Below are 21,745 nucleotides of genomic sequence, written 5' to 3'. Positions count from 1 at the left end.
GTGAGGGGGCTGCATCTGGCTCATCTCCTGCTGCCAGGCCCCCTCCCCTGCTGTGCTTGGGGTGCTGCCCTCTGGACCCCCTTCCAGCTGGGTGGAGTGGGTCCTGAGTCCCAGGCTCCCTGGCCCAGCCCCAGCAGTGGTGATGCCTCTGGGCCCAGCCTCCTTCCCTCAGCGCTATGAACATTTTCCCCCAAATTCCTATGGTGAAATCTTCACCCCCAAGGAGATAGTACGAAGAAGTGGGCTTTTGGGAGGGATCGGGACATGATGCACCCCCATGATGTGATCCGTGCCCTGAGAGACCAGAGGGCTGGCTTGAACACTACCACAGCTGTAGTGGGGAGCAGCTGTCCCCGAGGGCAGAGCCTCTCACCGGGCCGGGTTGGCTGGCACCTGAATCTTGGGCTTCCGGCCTGCAGAACTGTGAGAAATAATTCTTTCTTTATAAGCCACCCAGTTTATGCATTTCCACGACAGCAGCCTGGATGGACTGAGACAAACCGTCATGGACAAGTGGAAATCGTAACAGCTACAAATGTGGGCACAGCTCTGGGACTGGGTGGCACGCTGAGGCTCGGAGGGTTTGGAGGTGCAGCTAGAGGGGCCTACATCGCTGTGAATGGCCCATTTTGTATGATTCTGGTGAGAAACCAGAAAGAAAAGGAGAGTTGTAGAGAAAGTCTGTCTTGGAGAAGCCCCAGCGATTATGAACAGAATGTGGGTGGCAAAGGCCATCCTGGTGAGATCCCGGCCGGACATGAGGGTTGTGTTCTTGGAAGCTGGAGGAAAGGTGGTCCTTGTTATAAAGTGACAAAGAACGTGGCTGAACTGCATGTGTGGCCAGGGTTTGTTAGAAGCACGGCTGGCTGGCAGGCTGAGGGAGCCACCAAGCAGACCCAGTGCCCAGCAGCCAGGCCTCTCCTGAGCACCTCAGCCCAGTGTGCAAGGGACAACCACCGATGCAACTGCTCGCGGAGAAGCAAGCAGACCTTCAAGTGTGGAAGATTCTCGGCCCACCCACACTGACAGTTTTGAGAGAGCCAGTTCAGGGAATATGCAGGGTGTGGCCGAATCCAGGGGAGATCAGTGGACACAGTGGGGGACCAGCCAGCCATCAAACAGAAGCAGGCTCCTGATCCTGACGGCCCAGAGCCTCAGGGCCTGCTCCCCACTTTCTTCTGCCACCCCTCTGGGGGGCACAGGCTATAAACATGGATGGCACCCTGCATCTGTGAGGTGCCATCTCTGCCGGTGCACAGAATGGGCGCCATGGGGGCCTTGCCACCTCCACCCAGATTCCGAAGGGTGGGCTGGCCCATGCCTCAGGCTCGTGCCCCATGCCCCACATGGTGGGGCCACCGCAGAGCACCCACTAGGGTGCCCCAGAAGGATAGTCACCAGTGTGTGCTTCCAGCCCAGGGTGGGCCGCAGGCATGCACACCAACCCCCGAGAACTGCACTGTGGGCCGGACCACCACCTGGTGTGTCTGGGAGGCAGCCCAGCGAGCCTGAGAGGATTACTCTGCAGCCTTAAGTTCTGGACTTGCCCGGGGCCCGTCACTCCCCCTTTCCAACCTCTCCTTCTAGAATGGGACTGTCCACCCCTTGGGCCCCTCTGAGGCATCCTAGAGGCACCCGACTTGTCTAGTTTCACAGGTGCGCAGCTGGACGGCACTCTGCCCAGGAGTCCCACCTGATACCTACACACGCCCTGCACCTGCTTCCCCGTGCCCCTTGGCATCAGGGTCACCAGCCCAGTTCCTTCCACAATGGCCCTGGTCTCTCTGACAACCCCACCTGGTGATGTCTTTTGTCCGCAGGCTTGGGGAAGGGGGCCTACAGCAGCCATCCACCTTCACCCACACCCACGTTAGTGTGTCCTGGTGTGGCTTCTCATTGGGCGGGCGGTCAGGAAAAAGAAAAAGGCTTTGTATTTACATATATATTGAAGCATTTAGAAGCAAATGACATTGTGTCTGGAATTTGCTTAAACATACTCCAGCAAAGAGGAGATGGAGCAGTTAGAATGGAAACATTAGCAGGTGGTGAGCTGGGTGACAGTGTGAGGGGCCGGGTGCGCGTTTGGATCGGAAACCTCTGTCATAAACAAACACGCTCCTGAAAGCACTACATTGTGGAGGAAAGAACGTATCAGTTCTAAACTCCACCGCCCCTTGCCCTGCAGACGCCCTTCGTGGGGAAGAGTCGCTGCTCAGGGGCAACGGGAGAGCTGTGATCCGTTCGGTCCCTCTGTCTTCAGCCTGTTGCTGACTTCTCTAGTCCAGATTCGTGATTACTTAGATCTTGTCAGAACTGCAAGAAGAAAAAGAGAAGAGAGTTGCCTCTTCTTAAATTTGAGGGAAAAGACTGGAAAGCAAACAGTTACCAGCAGATGAAAGAAATGTATAGTCCACACAAGTGAGGATATGCAAAATGCTCAGCCATAAAAATAAAGGCCTTTTATTTGGTTTTTCTCTGCCATTACATGGACAGATGGCAACACTCTGGAGCCCAGGAGACCCGAGCCACACCCACGGGCTGCGGGGCAGAGGCAAAGCGTCACAGCGCCACGCGGCCAGGCCCTGCTCTGGACGAAGCTCCACTCTGGGTCACGGGGTCACCCTCTTGTAGGTGATGTGAAGATGCTGAGTCATGGGCTGGGTAGTGGTTGCCATGGAGACGGTCTGTTCAAGTTTGCCTTCAGAATTCAGCCTGAATTTTCGGGTAATCTGAGCAGAACAAAACAAACACAAAACACCTTAGTTTTGCCTTCCAAAGATTCAACAAACCGTTGGAGGTCGGACCACAGGCCCTGCGCTCCTGCAGAGGTGGTAGCGTGTCGCCAGAGTGGCCAGAGGCCTGTGAGCGGGGCAGTGTCCCCCAGCCCACAACACTCCGCTCACTGCCAAGGCTAACGGGCCTGGGCCCCTTTCCATGCCCTTCATTTGTCCCCAGAAGACTAACAGGTGAACATGGAAATCAGTCTCAATTTAGGTTAGAAGCAGTCTTTTTCTTTCTTGTCTCTGTAATTACACACTTGATTAGACAAAAGATGACCTTCCAACAAGTTCCTTCTTATTAACCTCTATTTCCATTCTACAACTTGAACTGATGTCACGTGTGTTGTTGGAAAACTCTGGAATCACTAATTCAACAAAATTATGGCTGTTACCAAGAAAACACAAACCTGTAGCAACCAGTCCTCCAGTGAGAAAACCCCACAAGCCTGGGACGTCTGCAAACAGCGAGGGCACGGTGGCCGGGGAGAGACGACCCCAGCGTCACCGATCTCTAGCACCCCAGGGCTTGTCGGGGGCTCCAGAGGGTATGAAACAGGAGTTGTGCTTCAGGCCACAACCAACTACTTTGTAGAGAAAAAACATTAAAGCCACATTTCAAAGAATCTATTTACAAGCATCAGAGAACCATCAAGGCAGGAAGGACCAAGGTCCCAGAGAGAAGAGAGGGCACAGTGTGACCCGACCTGGAGGCACTGAGGTGAGGCACCCAGGCACCCAGGAGAAAGGAAGGGAGCCAGCAGGTGACGGAGTGACATCGTCAAAGCACACTTTACCCCCGACAATGCAGGGGTGACGGGCTCTCTCCCTCCATGCCATGGAAAATCCACGTATGACTTCTGACTCCCCAAAACCCTAACTACTAATAATCTACTATTTACCAGAAGCCTTACCCTTAACATGAGCTGTTGATTAATACTTATTTTGCATGTTACATGTATTATAAGCTGGAAAAAAGAAAATGTTTTTCGAATTGTCACAAATATCCAAAAAAAACCCTTCCAGTATATTTGTTGAAAAAAATCCACATGTAAATGGACTCACTTGGTTCAAACCTGTGTTGTGCAAGGGTCAGCTGTAATTAAAAAAACTGCCACCCTAGCATTCTAGCTGCAGAGAAAATACCCTTCAAAAACGAAGACAAAATAAAGGTATTCTTAGAAAAGAAAGACTCAGAGAGTGCACCCCCAGCAGGACTCCCCACCCTTTAAAGAAAATTTTAGAGGCAGTTCTTCAGGTTTGAAGGAAGTGACCCCTGGCAAGCACAGAGGCCTGACGCGCAGAGCAACAAAGGAGTGAAAGTGCGGGTGGAGGTACGCGAACAGAGCACCTGAGGTGTAGTCACGATGGCCGTGTGTGTCAGATCACAAGGCAGCATGAGCGGGCGAGGAAGGACTACGACTGTGGGGCTGGCACCAGCGTCTGTACCACAGGGCCTCTGAGCCACAGCGGCATCAGCGTCACCCAGAAGGGGTGGAAATGCACCCCAGGCCCCACCCAGACCCTGTGGGTCAGACCCAGGTTCTGACAGGCATCTCAGGAGACTCACACAGGCACCACAGTCTGCAAGCGCTGTCCTGACGTTCTTGCTGTGGTTCAGATTTAGTCCAGTACTGAGCTCCTTAAACTTCAGTGAGCCTAGGATGCACACTGTACTTCCTATGGTGACCATCAACAGGACAGTAGAAGAGTATTTAACAAGCCAAAAAACAGGAAATGAATGATGAGAGACAGCAGGGAGTGAGCACAGGACCTAGCACCAGGATGACCAGGTGGCAGCCCCAAGCACAGGCAAGCTGTCCCACCTGTACCAGCTTCTCTGATTCTACAGTATTTTGGAATTCCACTTGAAAATTAACAGTTTTGCCCTTGAGACCACTGTCCAAAGAATGGGATGAGTGGAGAGAAACAAGGCACACACTGCACACGTGCAGGAAGCGCTGCTGGCCTCAGAGCTCGTGGCCTGGGAGACCCTGCTCCCCCAGCCTCCTCGCCTCTGCTGTGGAGACAAGTGGTGGGCAGCACGCGGTCTCACGGTGCCCACTGGCTGTTCCCCTCATGCTGAACACTGCTTTATACTGTGCAGATGGAGCATGGGGACAGCGGTGCGGGGACACTGTCATGAGCCTTTCCAAGAACAAGAGACCAGGCTTACCTTTCACGCTGAGCCTACCCAACTGGTGCCGAGGCTGATCGCCTCATAACAAGTAACACTAGAGGATAACTTGCAGTTTCTGAATGGCTCCATCACCCACCACCCCAGGTTGGTCTGTCTGCACTGCGGGATGGGGGGCCCAACACCAGCAATGGCAGCACCAGTGCTTGGCTCCCCTCGGATGAAATTTCTCATGCTGTTTCCTCAAATGGAAGTCATTTGGAAGGATTTAAAGCCAAGGCAGGCTGCTGCATCATTAAGGCTCAAAGCTAGACCTCTTCTGGTGCCTATGGCCTGTGGAAACAACCAGAAGTCTGGTGAGTCCTGTGGTCACCCCCAAGCTGTGTGGCAGCTGAAGCACCATTTGGAGAAGTGTCCTTCTCAGCCACAGCCTCAGTGAGGTGGTGCCTTTAAAACTATGAAGTGCAGCTTGTTCAGGCGCTGGGTGATCAGAGGCAGTGTGCGCTCACACCCTCGAGAGAGGCCACACAGCCAGCTCAGCTCCTGCAGCCTGAGGCAGGTCGGGAGGCCAACTCTCCTGGACGTTACAGGCCCAGACAGCTGGAGCGGAAGTGTGCTGGGAGGGTTTCTTGATGAGTTAATGCTTTCACAAAGTGCTCTTATTCTTACTGTTTTGTTCAGCAGGGAAACAGTCGAAAAGTAAATGTTGGGAGGAAGGAAGATGGCTCTGACTTTGTTTTAGGCCCTAAAATAAGGACACCGGGAGCCGCAGTGGCTGCTGTGCCCACGCACAGCACTCGTGCTGAGCCATCAGGCGACAGTGAGGATGAGTGGGCCACGCCAGGTAAGCGTGGTGCCACACTCTGCCGCCTGGGAATGCCCAGACTCCCCAGGACCTCGGGGCCTTGCAGCCAGCGCTAAACAGAAGACCACATGCTGCAAACTGTTTCTTTCTTTTTCCTTTCCACTGACAGCCAATGAGAAAAGGCAGACAGAAATGTAAAAAACACACTTAAGGGCTTAATGGCAAAGTAGAGCTAAAAGAAGAAAGGTTCAGTGAATTGGAAAACAGGCCAATGTAAAATACCCAAACTAAATAACAGAGAAAACAGACGGAAGCAAAGTGGATAGTCTCAAGGACATGGCCTAACATACGTTTACCAGGAATTTGAAAAGGAAAAGAGAGTTAAGAAATAATGGCTAAAAATCCCCAAATATGATGAAAAACAAAATCTTACAGATGCTAGAATCCCAGGAGACCCAAGCAGGATAAATAAAAAGAAAACCATATCCAGGAACACTACAGTGAAAGGCTGAAATCCACAGATAAAGAGAAATCCTGTAAATCAGACAAAAAAAGAAATTATGTATGGGCATTAAGAATTACAGTTGACTTTTCAACAAAAACAGTAAAGGTCAGGAGACAAGGGAACAACATGAAAAATGCTTTTTAAAAAAAGTACCTGTTAACCCAGAACTCTACATATGGCAAAAATATCATTCGGAACAGAATGAGAGAGGATTCTGTGAGGATGGTGGCAAGTAAGTTGGATGTAAAAAGTAGGAAAAGAGATAACCACATAAACAATTAGCACAGGAAAGCAGTGTGGTTTTATTATTTCTCAAAGTAGATTTCAATGTGTGGTGTTACAGCTATAAAGAGGAACATTGAATAAGTATGTAGCATGATATGTATGCATCAAATTAATAGTTTCAAAGTCATGAAGCAAAAAACAGAACCAAATAAATGAACACAAATAGCCTCAGTCACAGCTGGAGATTTTAATACCTCTCTTATTACACAAAATCAGAACAAGAAACCAGCAGTATACAGAAGATCTGAATGATATTATCAATCCACTTCACCTAACTGGCATTTTCAGTCCACTACACCCAACAGCCATCACTTTTTCATTTTGAGTGCTCATGAAATATTTACCAAGTTAGATAATATATTGGGGCATAAAATAACTCAGAGAGCATGTTCTCTGGGCTTCGCAGGATTTAATTAGAATCATTAGGGATAGGATATGTAGAAAATCCTTAAATAACACTTCTAAATAATAGTGTTCAAAGAAAAATAGAGAAATAAAACATTTTGAGCTAGGAGATGATGATACATTTATAGCTTTTAATGGTATATTTACAAATTAAAAATGGGTTGAATATCAATGACCTAGTTTCCCTTTTAAGAAACCATAAGAGGAGGAAATTAACTCATGATAATTAGAATAAAAGAAATACGATGCAAAAATCTTCTAATTTATGTACTTTAATAATACATAAATCCAGCAATAAATAAAAATGATAAATCATCAATTAAGTGGAGCTTATTCAAAGAATGCAAGGTTGGTTCAACATCTGAAAACCTATTAATATAATTCATTATGTTAAGAGAATAAAGGAGAAAAATCACAGTCATCTCAATAATTATAGCAAAAGCATTTGTCAGAATTCAATCTCCATTTATGATTTTGTAAAACTGGTAAACTAAGAAGTAAGGAAATATAAGTTGAGAAAGGGTATCAATAAAAGTCTACATGTAGCATCCATCATGCCTGGTGGGGAAAGACTGAATGCTTTCTCTTGATATAGAGAACAAGGCAGGAATTTCTGTTCCCACAACCTGCATGCATATTATATTTGCTTTCCTATCCAGTATAATAATGCAGAAAAAGAAATAAAAGGCATCAAGACTACTGGAAGTAATACTGTCTATAATAGCAGATGACTGTTTATATAGAGAATCCTGAGGAATTTGTTTAAAAAAAAATCTACTAAGATAAATAAGTGAATTTAGGAAACATGATATAAAGTCATAAGTCAATTGTATTTCTATATACTAGCCACAAATAATTAGAAAAATTAAAAATTATCTACAACAGCATACAAACCCACAAAACACTCAGGGATAAATTTAACAAAATAGGTACCAAGACATGTACACTGAAAACTACACAACAATTAGGGTGAGAGACACCTAAATGGAGACATTTACCATGGAATTGGGTCAGAGACACTCAGTCTGCTGGAGATGGCACTTCCTAAATTAATCTAGAAAATCGAGCAACCCCAACAAGAAGTTTTCTAGAAATCGACAAGCTGATTTTAAAATTCATATGGAAATGCAAAGGGTCCTTGGACAGCCAAAAGAATTTTGGAGAAAAAGAAAAAATACAAGGCTAGACAGGCTACAGTACCTGATTTTAAGGATTAATATTAAACTATTGTAAGCATGACAGTGTGGTATTGGTATAAAGACAGACTTGGAGACTAATGGGACAGAACAAGTCCAGAAAAAGACCTGTACAAATACAGCGAGCAGATTTTTGTAAGGCACCTATGTACTTCAATGAGTCGTACAAAAAAAAATGAAAGAATCTTGACCCCCACCTCATACCGTACAAATGCATGAATTCCAAAACTCTAAGGCAGAAGGAAAAAAATATAAAAATTCTTCAGAAAATGCAGGTTAAATTCTTTGCTGTCTGGGTTAGGTAAACATTTTTAAGACAGGGCATAAAAGCACTAACTTTTGTAAAAGAAAACATTGATAGAAGAACTTCTTCCAAAATAGAACATTTAGTTAAAAAGAAACCAAAGGCAAGCCATAAATTGAGAATATAGTCATAACACCACCGCCTGATGAGTATGGCTTGCCCAGAACACACAGCAAACTCCTGCCATTCAGCCGTGCCACGAGAGCTCACTGAGGAAAGGGCAGTCACTTCACAAAGGAGATACAAGTGGCGAAGACGAGTGACACGACCTGTCATCGGGGAACACAGCACCGCAGTGGAAGGCCACCCCTAGCCACCACGTGCCACTAAGGGACCCGTGCCAGGAGAGGGGGCGGGCCCACGGCCGGCCCTCTGCACTACTGTGTGCAGAGGTGCGGCCGCCCGAGTGAAGGGCTGGCACTCAGTATGACTCAGCAGTCCCGGTCCTAGGCATTCACCCAACAGGAATGGGAGCACATGCTCAAAGACACATAAACTTGAGTGTGATTGTTCATAATAGCCCAGAAGCAGAAACAAACCAAACGATGTCCAGCAACAGGATGAGTAAGAAAAATGGGTACATGCAGCTGGTGGAATACTACTCAGCCATCAAAAACAACCCAATTACTAATAAAAGCAACAGCACAACTGGGTCTCAAAAACATCACCCTGTATAAATTGGACAGAGAGAGTGCACGTGGTCCAGCACATTGAGAGAGTCCAGGTGACACGTACCTAGTCCGCAGTGACAGAAACCGGGGCCAGCTGTGGAGGGGGTACCGAGGGCTGAGGGCAAGGAGCACAGGGACTTCCTGGGCTGATGGGTTGTTCTCCTCTTACTGAGCGTAAATACCCTTGTCCAAATGTGTCAAAATACACACTTGAAGTGTAGCACTGACGGTACGTAAAATTATATCTCAATAGAATTGATTTTTTAAAAGTAAAATAAAGTTCTTTTAAGCCACAGTAATTAAGACAGTGCGTTATTAGCATAGGAACAGGAGAGATACAGGCAGACGGCGTGAGGAGGCCGGGAGGCATGCAGAGGGGGCTCAGGACAGGAGCTGGCCGGGCTCCACCGGAGAGGCCAGGGCGGCCCTCCCTTGTGCCCAGACTCAATTCCAGGTGCAGGACGACCTGAGGGAAAGGCTTCCAGTCAGATCTGTCCTAGGGAAAATTGCTTAAATTAAGACACATTAAAAACAGAATCCAGAAAGGAAGAAACTGGAAAATGGAGCCATATATAATTAAGAACTTCTGTTTCTCAAAAACAATAAAAAGACGTGAAGAGATCCTCATGAATAAAAAAGGTATTTGCAACACAGGTAACATGTCCAAATTATATGAAGAAGTCCTAATGTTTGTGAGAACAGATGCAGCAGGTGGTCAAAGATCTGAACAGGATTTGGCAGAGGACGTACTGAAAAGACAGGAGATGCTCAACCACTGTGATCAGAGAAACCCGACACAGAGGCTCCCCACCTCGGGATACGGCCAGCATTAATGGATGGAGGTTCTAGAAGGCGGGGGCCTCCCTGACCCTCACAATCAAAAGGGGTATGGGCCTGGACCCACTTTGTCTCAGGGCTGCTGTGGGTCACACGCTATGAACATATGAACACTGTGTGTGGGGGGCGGTCTTAAGTGACCAGAGGTGCAGGGGGCCTATCCCAATGTTCACGATGACTCCAGGGGCCTCAGAGGCACCTACGGGCACTCTGCCCACCAGCTGCTGGGTGGACAGATGCAGTCCTGGCCCTTGCCTCCTACTCTCCTGGCTTCACAAGCGAGTTTTCTCCCTTCCTGGTTCTCCCACATCATTGCAGAGGGTAAGGCCAACCCAGGGGAGGGAGGAGCAGCCCGGGGGGGAGGAGGAGCCCAGGGGGGAGGAGCAGCCCAGGGGGGAGGAGCAGCCCAGGGGGGAGGAGGAGCAGCCCAGGGGGGGAGGAGGAGCCCAGGAGGGAGGAGCAGCCCAGGGGGGAGGAGGAGCAGCCCAGGGGGGGAGGAGGAGCCCAGGGGGGGAGGAGGAGCCCAGGGGGAGGGGCCCATCCCACTCAGGCACATGCAACCAGCCTTGGATTAGCTAGGTCACTTTGTGGAGCAGAGCCCTCGCCTTGGTCCCAACCCCACAGGCCTCCCCTCCACTCCCCTTCTCCTTCCTTTCACAGAAAACGCACTTTTTTGTTTAATTAATAAAACCCAAAGTTAATCTCTAGCAAAAGTAAATAAATTCCAAACAAAACCCAGATAGAACAGGTAGCCTTTGGCAAGTATAAGCAAAAGGAGCAAACAGACACTAAACATCAGAAAAATATGGGGGACACAGAGGCGGGTAAAAAGGGAGTATGTGTGACTTCTTCCAGAAACTCTGAAAACCTACATGAAATCGGCACTTTCCTGGGAAACATGCTGTGGATAAAGTGAAGGTTCCTGTGACCAGGATTCTCACCTGGCCCTGGCCAGCTCACTCGCTGCACACATATGGGCAATATGTCATTACTGACTCTATAAAGAGCTCTGCCCAGGGCTCTGGGCTTCATGGTGGCACGGCTGCATGGCTGCAGGGGAGCGGAGATGAGACTGGAGTGGTGGCAACGTCGAGGACAGAGACAGAGACGGCTGCGGGGGGCCCACAGGCCCAAAAGCAGACTCCCTCTGAGTGGACAAGATTCTAGTGATTGACATGCTACCGTGGGAATAAAGTTGGGTATAAACCCTTTCACCCCAAGAAAGTTCCACTGTCATTCTCTGGTCTCACTGAATCCATAGTGAAATTGCCCAGGGATGAAACCTACTGGCAGGACACATGCATCTGCACAGGAAGCAGGGCAGGAGACCTGGACAGCTGAGTAGCCACGAGGGACACAGGGGCGCCACCAGGTCTTGGCTCTGCACTCCCACAGTGCCCAGCCCAGGCCCCTTCCGAGGAGGTCTACCGGAACAGCCATTCCCATGGGCTCCTCCTTCATTGGGGCAGAAACGGCTACAAAGCTTCCAGGTCATTCTGGGGATAACTGATACCAAAATGGGTAATGATCTCTGGAAACACTTATTTACTCTATCAGGACAAGTAGGCATATCTTTAAAAAAGCAATCATGACTCAACATTTAGAGGTTATTAATACAATTCACTTCATCAACAGCTTCAAGTGGAAAAAAGAGAATCCTCCCAAAAGAGGTTGAAAAAGCTTTTGATGGAACTCAAAGCCCACCCCTACATGTTACCCCTAGCGTCCTGGGAGCAGCATCTCCCTCACACAGCAAAGCCTGCCCGCCAGGAAGCAGCACCAAACATCCCACAATGGGGGCAACTCAGAAGGATGCCCAACAAGCTGGGGGCAAGCGGCAATACTCGGCCACCCAAGGGTCAGTGCCACGCCCGGGACCCAGCTGTCAGGCGGTGAGACATCCCATTCAACAGAAACTTATAGAAACCAGAAGTTTCCCCATAAAACATCAACAACCACTTAGAGATGAATGGAAACAACATCCCATTACACAGCAATGGCAGGTATAAAGCACCTGAGACTTCACTCCACCATGAAACGTCCAAGACCCCACAATGAAAATTACGAAGATACAAACTTGCAGAGAAGACCTGAAATTGCTGTAGCCACCAGGTGTTGTATGCCACCACCATGCAGGGCCAGTTTTCCCCAAGCTGACCCCCATCCATGCAACCGTGCTGCAAAACTGTGGACTGTGACAGGCTTATAGGACAGGCCATCTAGGAGAGGACATGCCTAAGAACCCAGCAGACAAGAGAAAAGAATACTGGAAACTCTCCCTAGAAGTTAAATTTAACACAAAGCTATGGTGGTCTTAAGTTACCGAATGATTTTAAGTTACTGCTGGAGAAAAAGCAGACAAACAGACAAAAAGAAACAGACCCTCTCCCCATTTATGGGGGTGTGGCTTAAGACAGGCATGACATTTCAAGTCTGCAGGATCCCTGGTGCTGGCTGGGAAGTCAGATCTGTACATTGCATCGTGTAAGCAAATGTGCCAGAGGCCAAAGGTCTGAGGCACAGAGGGAAGCTACAGGACATGGAGCAGAGATTCATCCTCTGGGAGAACGCACGGCCTGAGCAAGACCCCGAATCCAGACCGCATAGCAAAGGGCCCCAGAGACACCTCAGGAGCTCCCAGCCTGTGGACAGTACACGCCGTCAGCCACGCAGCAGGAGGCACTGAACGCACAGGCTCGTACGTGCACACCGACAGATTCGGGCTGCAGAGGGCAAAAGCTCCCATGAGTCACCAAGACCAAGAAAATCATCCCCTGCAGAACAGGCAACAGCCGAGGACACCGGTACGCAGAGTGAGAAGTGAATGGCTGACAGGCAGTGGACAGCCCTGCTCCCTCGCGGGCCAAATTTAAACACAGACGAGGTACCGTCTTTTACTGACCAGATTCAAAAGGCTCCAAGCCGCAAGCCACACCGTGTTGGTAACGGAGCAGGCAGCCAGGCCCCTCCTGGGATGCTGCTGGGAATGCGGCTGTTAAGAAAAGCAATTTAACCATATCTAATGAAATTTAAAATGCAAGTGTCCTTTGATCCAGCAATTCTATTCGGAGCAATCTGTCAAATTAATACAGGTATACTTGTGAAAGCAGACAGCACAGATGTAAAAGGATGTCTGAGGCAGGAACACAAGAACACACCTGAGGAACACCTCATTGCCCACTGGCCAGGGGCCGGACCACTACATGGCACCGCAGCCCCGGCACAAGCAAGCCTCGGCAGTGACGTGGGTGTGGGGTGGACAGACCTCCAGGACAAGGCGGTTGGTGGGTTGGGGGATGATGTGTAATTCCACTGATCAACAACACAGCATGGCAGCAGCAAGGGGGGCTGCCTGGCAGGCTCACCTGCTCCACATGCGGCTCCTTGGCGAAGGAGATCCTGGCAATGGAGTGGGATGCGATGCTCAGCTCCTGCCCGTTCACCTCGCCCTCCTCCACTTCCACGATGCCTGCAGGGAGGGCGCTTTCTCAGTGCATGGCAGCTGGACCTCCCCCCACCCCCAACTCTGTGCAACCAAGGGTTCAATGCTTCTCAACTCCGAGGCCACAGCATGCCCTCTGGCCTGCAGGGAGCCCCTGGTGCAAGGAGAGGCTGGCAGATGATCCATAGGGGTCACCCTGGCCCTAGGCCCGCCTCTCCTCCACCCCACCCTAGCTGCCCCCCGACTTCCAGCCCCATGCCCTGGGCAGCCACACCCCACGCCTGGCTCCTCCGGATCATCTGCCTGCTTCCAGAAAGCAGCTTGCTTGAGCCAAAGAGCAAGGGAGAGGTTCAAGGAGCCGAGTCTGAGTGATTTCTGATTTGTGACCCTGGTAACTATTTCAGGGTGGCCTCCCATTGCGGGTGGAGCTGACTTCCAGACAGAGAGCCCAGCGGGGGTGAGCTGCCCCCACAGGACCTCGTCTTGTGCTTCCACTGCAAAGAGCCAAAGGGCGGGGCTAAGGGGAAGGAACACCAGCCCCACCTCACAGGGCGCTCCTGCGGCTCCAGCCACCCTGGTGACCCCAGGCCCAGAGACCCCAGACAGGGCCCCGGCCCCTCTCCTGTCTGCCCCGCTGAGCCCAGGCCTGATGCTTTCCTCCCTGAAGGTGCCTGTGGGATGACACCGCATCTCGACAGTCCCCCACAAGATGGGTCCACGAGCAGGGACACACCCAGGGGTCACTAAGAAGGCAGGAGGCAGATGCTGCCTCACCCACTGCCCCCCCCGTTGGCCGGTATGCACGAAGCATGGGTGGAGGGCAGGGTGGGCAGCCAGCAGAGGGTACCTGTGTTCTGGGCGCTGACGAAGGCCACCCTGTTGGTGTGCGGCTCGAGGCGGATGAAGCCACACTCCCTGTGCATGGGTCTGCGTGTGTCCAGGTGGAAGGCGTTGAACCTGGACAGGCAATGGGAAGAGGTGAGGCCCCAGGCCTGATGCCCACCAGAGAGGCCCAGACTTTGTGGAGCACACGGCTCACTTTGTAAAGCACCCACCCGCCAAATGTAAAGGTGCTCCTTGTACACGTAGAGCACAGGCGTGTACAGGACACAGCACAGGAGGCACAGCAGATGTGTATGGGCTCGACCCACCGGGTGTGGCAGGGCCTCCCACCCCCCAGCCCTCACCCGGAAGCAGCCCTCCTGGTGTCCCCGGCCCACATCCATGTCTTCCTACTGACGGTTCCTGTCCTCAGGGTCTGGCTTCCTGGCCGATGGGTCCCGAGGCTGGGAACTTGTTCTGCATGACTCAGGCACACCCTCCCCCAGGCTCTTTCAGCACCAGCACCTCACGTGCTTCTCTGTCCCATGAGCTCCGCAGACACGGTACGATCCCACACTAATACCAGGCCTTTCCTCCTTTGGGCTATTCTCCTGCTTAGGAGTCACATCAATTCACATGGTAAGAAACAGGGCAAGCAGCAAACCAGGACATGGCTTCTCATCAACCACACTGTGACCTCTAAGCCACCGTGGTAAATGACGTGGCCTGCTGCCTTGAGCTGAGCGCTGACCTATAACTGAAAACCAGCCTGTGTGTGACTGCATTGGGGTGTGGGTGGGGACTTGATAATGTGGGTAAATATAGTAACCACATTGTTTTTTCATGTGAAACCTTCATAAGAGTGTATATCAATTATACCTTAATAAATAAATAAATGAATAAATAAATAAAACCAGCCTGTGTAACTTCACTGGCACCTGAGTGGCTGTAGGGACCTATCCACAGACAAGTTCTGGATGAGCTGGTGCTGAAGGCCACGGCTCACATGAGGGGGGCCCATGCCCTCCCCGACTATGACCCCTAGTGAGAAATACATTTCACATCCTAATCTACCACACACACACAGTTAACACTTACCAAAATATTTACTTTCTACTCTATTCTGCTTCATTTTTCTTTTAATGCACCTCACAAAACTGACTAGCATTAAAAGAAAATTAATGTTAGATACAAAATTCTCTACTGGGTTGTAACCCACAGTTCAAAAAGACTGCTTTATATTTTGTGAGTTATTTTGTGTTATCCAGAGTTGCTACCTTTTGGTTTATGCAGAGAATATTATTTTGCCCCCATCCATTCTATCAGGAATAAGACAATAAGGTTTGAGGTAATAGTTTTTAAAACAGTAACATCTTCTAAATCCTTCTGAAAATGCCAGGCATTATATATGTAGTATCAAGTTAGTAAGATTCTTAACAGAATTAATTGTACAGGGGAGACTGGGGAATGGATGGAGTTTTACTTTCTACTTTCTATCTTCTTTATTTTTATACTCTAAAAACATGCATTACTTCTGTAGTGAAAATTAAACACATTCTCAGCCTGCCTGTCGTCCTCTACTGGCCCCTGTGCTGTGGCCTGCCTCCTGCCTTCCCAGGAGCCCCACCTCTTTCCCCGACGTGTGGGTGCAGCTGTAGGACCTTGGAGCTCTTCTGCTTTGCTTGGCAGTAAGTGCGTGACAGCCACACACCGAGAGCTTCTTTGAGACCTCAAACAGCTCGGGGGGGTATGTCTAAAACAAATCCACAGCCTCTGATTTTCAGTGGTATTGGGGTGACTGAGTTCCAAACAGGAATACAGCCCCAGAGGAGGACTTGAATTTACTGTTATGGGGTTAGTGAGCTTGAGATTTCTGTTGTCAGCCTAGTATCTTCAAAAATGTGAGAACAGAAAGTACCATTTTTACCCACTGTGTGTCTTAGTTCCCAAGTTTGGGGCAGGAAGAGGGTGCCTTGATGCAACAGCACCCTCGAGCCCTCTTCCCTTTCCCACATGGCACTGGTCTGCCTTCCACCAGCCTGGAATTGCCTGCAGGGCAGTGGGGCAGGGGGGCACTTACGAGAAGTTCAGGACGGGCTGGCCGGCATGGGAGATGTGTGCCTCCTCCAAGTACTGGAAGGGTTGCAGTGTCGGGAAGGTACCGGCTCCTGGTGGGTCTGACAGCCAAGTGCCCAGCATCCAGGACAGTGGCTCCACCACTGGGCTCATCATGGGCGGCTCTGAGAAGAGAAGGAAGAGACGATCACTTCTTCCTCGCCCACTGTTTTATAGCCACACCTGCTGAGCCCTGCGTGGAGATGCACACTTAGTACTGGAGCAGCTCTCACAATTACAGCTAATACTGCAGGACCCCAACAGGCCACTAACCACTGTCAAGAAGGGCAAAAAGGCCAATTAGCAAACGTCACTTTGCCAGGTCCGGCCTCAGAAGTCCCTGCAGGTCCTGCACAGAGAAGTGTGGGAGGGGCCTGGTGGGCTCCAGTGCCGGGGGCGAGGGGCATGAGGGGACACCAGGGGCTGAGGACCAGGCAGGGTGTACAGCCTGCTCAAGGCTGGACTCAGGCTCCTGGGAGGCTCCGGCCCCACATCAGCCCTCCTCATGCCCAGTGGGCCTCTGCAGGCGACTACCCACCCAAGGACCACTGTCACTGTGAGGGAGGGGTGACACCCAGGCATTGAACTGAGAGGTGTCAGGTGCAAGGGACCCAGGTGCAGGGCAGGAGCTGGGCTCACCGTTCTGCCAGGTCCCCCCAGTCCTGCTCCACCAAGCAATCAAGGACTGAAGGCTGGTTATGACCACGAGCTGTGGGCTTTCCAGCGAGGTCCCATCAGCTGGGTGGTGTCCTCACCTGCATGTAACGCAGCTGTGGAGCGGGCTCCGAGGCCCGGGAGGGGGCACCTGCCCCACCCCCCGCTGCCACCAGGGCACTCAACAGGTGCAGCTACTGCCCCCCTGAGCCACGCCCTGTCCCATGCCTCATCACACCTCTTAGCACTTTAATCCCAACAATTAACATGATACTGAGGAGAAGCAGGAGCGGAGGGCACACACCAGTGGACCTAAGCAGGAGGCTCAACGGTCCAAGGCTAGGCTTTACCAACAGATCTGAATGTGCCGAGGCACTGGCTTCCATGCCGGGGCTGACGCTGCGCAGCCAACCCCAGGCCAGCAGCTGCAGGAAGTGTGGGGCAGGGCCAGGTTCTGGGTCTGACTGGAAGGCAGAGCTGTCTGGGTTTGTGGCAGCTTGGATGTGGGACAGAGAGTGAGGGAGGCGACCCCCAGATCTGTGGCCTGAGCCGCTAAGAGGCCAGCCTGACAGCAAGGGTTCGTGACGTTTGAAGCTTGTGATTCTAGGTAAACTCCGTCAGCCCAGACAGCCCAGGTCTGACAATTCTGGAATAAATAGAAATCATCACTTTTCAGGCCGCTCTGGCTTACAGAACCTCCCACCTGGCGGGCTTTACTAGGCTCAGCGGCAGCATCAGAAGAATCCACTCCCTGACGGCTGGGTCCCAGGCCCCACACAGAGTGGCCTAGTTTGTGAGCAGCCTGCATTGATGTAGAAATATGCTGCTGAAGTTACACTGCTCACACAGGACAGCAGTCCTGGTGATACGCATGTCACGGCAAAGCCAGCACACTTCCCTTCTGGAGGTCCTTTTGTGAGGGCCACGCACTGGGTCCCAGCCAAGCCTGCCCCCTAGAGGGGAGGCATACAACTGCAAAGGTGGATCGGGGCTGGGAGAGGACCCCAGGAACGGGGAGAGGACCTCAGGAATGGGAGAGGACTCCAAGATTGGGTGAGGACCCCAGGACTGGGGAGAGGACCCCAGGACTGGGGAGAGGACCCCAGGAGCGGGGAGAGGACCCCAGGATTGGGTGAGGACCCCAGGAGCGGGGAGAGGACTCCAGGAGCAGGGTGAGGACCCCAGGAGTGGCATGAGGACCCCAGAAGTGGGCAGAGGACCCCAGGAGTGGGTGAGGACCCCAGGAGGGGGGAGAGGACCCCAGGACTGGGTGAGGACCCTAGGATTGGGTGAGGACTCCAGAAACCATGGGCCTGTGGGAGATTTCCCGGAATATTGGAGGGACCTGCCTCACCCCTTCTTCGGATGGAGTCATCCTCACCCAGCCTGCTCCACAGAGGGCTGAGAGGGGAGTGCGTCAGCCAGGGGGCAGGGACAGCGGAGGAGACAGACAGTGGGACCGGTCTGAGTGAGCATCATCACCTCTTCCAGAAAATAATTAAAAGGCTACCAAAGCTAATTAAAAAGTTTGATTTTCAGGGCAAACAGGTCACAGATACAATTGCACAGCCACCAAAACAGGCCGGAGGGCTGTGCGAGTGGCTGGGAGAGTGGCAGCCCCACTGAAGGGCGAAGATGCCCTGGGAGATGGGCCCAGCACACGCCTGCCTCACAAGCAGCAGGAACTGGCAGCAACCTGGGCAGGACAGCGCCATCAGACATCGGTCAGGACACCTGCGAGGCCACGTGCCGCTCAGGAAGGAAAGGGTGCTGCCATGCAGACTGTCCCCTCCCACCAGGCTGGCCGTGAGAGCTGCCAGATTCCTAAGTGTGAAGTGAGTCTGGAACAGGTGAAACGCGGCACGCATGGGGCGCGGCAAAGAGCAGGCAGCCTGAGGGAGACCAGAGGGCTGCTGGGGCCCGGTCTCGCCACACTCACTCAAACCTGCATGGCGTGTCGCCTCTGTGGGAAAGACTGCTGACGAGGGATACAGGAAATGGGTGGCAAATGGCAGGGAAAGAGGACAAGGTGAGGCCTGGGCTGGCACGAGTCGGGAAATAAGTAGAACATGTGATCAAACCACCACCAGAAGGACGCTGAGCTGGAAGGAGCCCAGGGACAGGCTGCCAGGACGTGCGGCTGGGATGCATGGCAGGTGCGAGGGGGAGAGACAGGAAAAGCAAGGGGGTGAAAGTGGCCAGCCAAGGCGAGGTGGCGGCCCCAGGAAGAGTGCGAGCCACAACAGGGGCAACCTGCTACCAGGTGCGCCCAGGGAGCGGAAGCACACATCCACACAAACCAGATACGCGCGTCCCAGCAGCGCTAGTCACGAGACAAACTGGCCATGGCCATGTGACCTTGACTGATCGTGGCCCATCCTGAGGGCCTGGGACTCAGCGTGAGGAGCGAAGCACTGGCACACGCTACAACACACACGCACCTTGGGAGCATCACGCTAAGGGAAAGAAGCCAGTGTCGAGGCCCACTGCGTGTGACTCCCCCGATCCGCAAGGTGAGAAGAGGCAGGCCTGCAGAGCCTGGAGACAGGGTGGCCAGAACCAGGATGTGGGGAAGAGGGGCTTTGGACGTGATGTGGGTTAGGAGGTGGATAGGGGCAGAGGTGCGCTGGACAGAGGCAGCCTAGCTGGCAGGAAGAAGGGGCCACATGAGCTAAGAGTGGACCGCCACCCTCAGGACAGGTTAGAACCCCCCAAGAGGTGGACTCAGTGCATAATCGGCACCTGAGCTGAGGGTGGGAGGGAGTTTCTGGAAGAGCAGGTAGAGAGACTGCTAAGAGCCTAATTTCCTGCCTCCAACAAATTCAGTCTAAACCCAATTTATGTGCGCTTGTAAATCGACTTTGCAATGGCCAGGAAGTGTGCGCCGGATCATGTGGAGTCTTCATAACTGAAGTGCAGCAAGTCCTGGAAATGCAACTAATCCTTCAGACATTGGTTGTTTCCAAGGTCCACAGACCTCACATCTGATGGAGTCTGCAAATTTCTGGAGCACGCTAGGAAAGTGAAAGTGGAAGCAGTATGCATACTTAGTAATATATTAAAAAAGACTAGAATATTCTAAATGACTCATCTTTTAAAAGGCAGAAGAAACATTTGGAGTAGAAAAAATTAACTTGCACAAATGAAGGTGCTGGCAGTTAAATGCATGTCAGGAAACCCTAGGCTTAATGGCCAGCAGCCACAGCAAAAGCCTGATACCACGAGACACCTGCCCTGCTGCGGAGTCTCTGATTACTCTGAGAAACACTTCAGATGTAGTCCTCCTGGCTTGCTGTTATGTGCTCTTAATTGGAATGAATTTTAATTTGGGCAAGGATAACAGGGCAACAAGCAGTGAACAGTCAGTGGCAGACAGCAGGACCCACATACCTACAGATCTACAGATCCCACCTGTAGTTTCCTCCCACTACAGCATGACCCTTGCCCGGCAGTGTGATACATGCCGGCCCGCACCAGGGGCTAAGTGGGTTCCTCTGCGGGGCTGGCCGTCTGTACCTCCACCACTCCAAGTTGCCCCACCTCCCAGGCCCTGCCTCTCTCGTTTAGACTGAAGAGTGTGTGGCGTGGGGAGGAACCAATAAGACGATTCCAAACCCAGATGCCAGGTCATAGGGCCCATTGCACAGCAAAGCTCATCAAGGCATATCCATATGATTTGTGTTTTACTCTATGCAGATTATGCTTCATTAGAAAAAAAAAAGAAAGGCATTTAAAAGTTAACGAAGAAGTAATAAATGAGGGATCTAGCCTACTTGCTACTTTCAACCTCTTCCAAATCAATCAGACAGGCTTTTCTATGCATTTTTTCCTCATGTAGTTTTCTTTTTATTAAAACCTCAACCAAAATGGAAAACAGAAATTAAAAATTTCCTTTTTTGGAGCAAGACAGTGAAAGCAGGCTCACCCATCCCAAAGTTTTCTAAACTCCGGACACAGTCAAGGTCCTTCAAGGTTATTTTCTGACAACTGATCTGTTAAAAGCCTGGCAGGAAGTGAATGCCAAACTTGAGGAATGCATTCTGGGATCTGCAGTTCTACCCATAAAGATGATTCTTCAGAAAAAGTAGACAATTTTGGAGCTGGGAGGAGCTTTGGAGGTCAGGTCGAGTTTCAGGAAGGTAGGACAGGCCAGAGAGGTTAAATGTCTTGTGCAAGGAGTGGGGCTCTGCCCTCTGTGGTTCCCACTGGGACCCAGGGAAGCTCGCAGAGCCAGGCACACAACGGAGCTGTCTTTCTAAACAGTCACTCTAGAAATTCTTTTGTTTGCCTCCTAGAAGGCCGAATGCCCACACAGCTTGGCTTTGAAAGCAGATGCTCAGTCTCCTGGCAAACGGGTCTGCAGGTGAGCCCAGAACCAAGCAGACACACCTACTGGGACTCAGGGAAAGATCCCCTCTGGGCACAGCCACCCTCACACAGCCTTGTATTAGTTTCAGCAGGGTTCCTGTCACTAACTGCACTGGCCGTCCCAGTGTGGGGGACACCGTTCTGCACTGGTGATCTGTTTGTGTCCCACTGGCATGGCACACCCAGAGAAGCTGTTCCCCTGAAATGATAGCAAGGTTCTTGCTTTATCATGCATGAAATGGAAAGGTATGCATGCATATGGGAAATAAGAAATGATGGACAGCAAACAGGGCAAATGTTTCCATTAAATACAAAAAGATGTAACGGGAGACCAAATAGTTACTGTCTGTAGATGTCATGGTTACCTAATTGATGCAGAAGTCTCAACTGAACAACTATTAAAAGAAATAAGGTTAGAACTG

At 51.2% G+C, this 21,745-nt stretch overlaps 1 protein-coding gene across 2 annotated transcripts in view; it reads right to left on the bottom strand.

Annotated features, from left to right (window-relative positions):
- Positions 1–2,419: 2,419 nt before the first annotated feature.
- The window catches only part of THAP4 (THAP domain containing 4), a 36,436-nt gene continuing 17,110 nt past the window's right edge, over positions 2,420–21,745 (bottom strand). For both annotated transcript variants that reach the window (XM_037009547.2, XM_073217776.1), the window contains exons 3-6: positions 16,267–16,426; positions 14,212–14,321; positions 13,288–13,391; positions 2,420–2,729 (exon numbers count right to left, since the gene is read on the bottom strand). In XM_037009547.2, the coding sequence (XP_036865442.1) occupies positions 2,610–2,729; positions 13,288–13,391; positions 14,212–14,321; positions 16,267–16,426 (494 nt within the window). In that variant the 3' untranslated portion in view covers positions 2,420–2,609. The remainder of the gene's footprint in view (positions 2,730–13,287; positions 13,392–14,211; positions 14,322–16,266; positions 16,427–21,745) is intronic.

This window comes from Manis javanica, chromosome 12 (genome assembly GCF_040802235.1).
Source record: "Manis javanica isolate MJ-LG chromosome 12, MJ_LKY, whole genome shotgun sequence".
Classification (NCBI taxonomy): Eukaryota; Metazoa; Chordata; class Mammalia; order Pholidota; family Manidae; genus Manis; species Manis javanica.
This window is presented reverse-complemented; position numbering and strand designations above follow the sequence as displayed.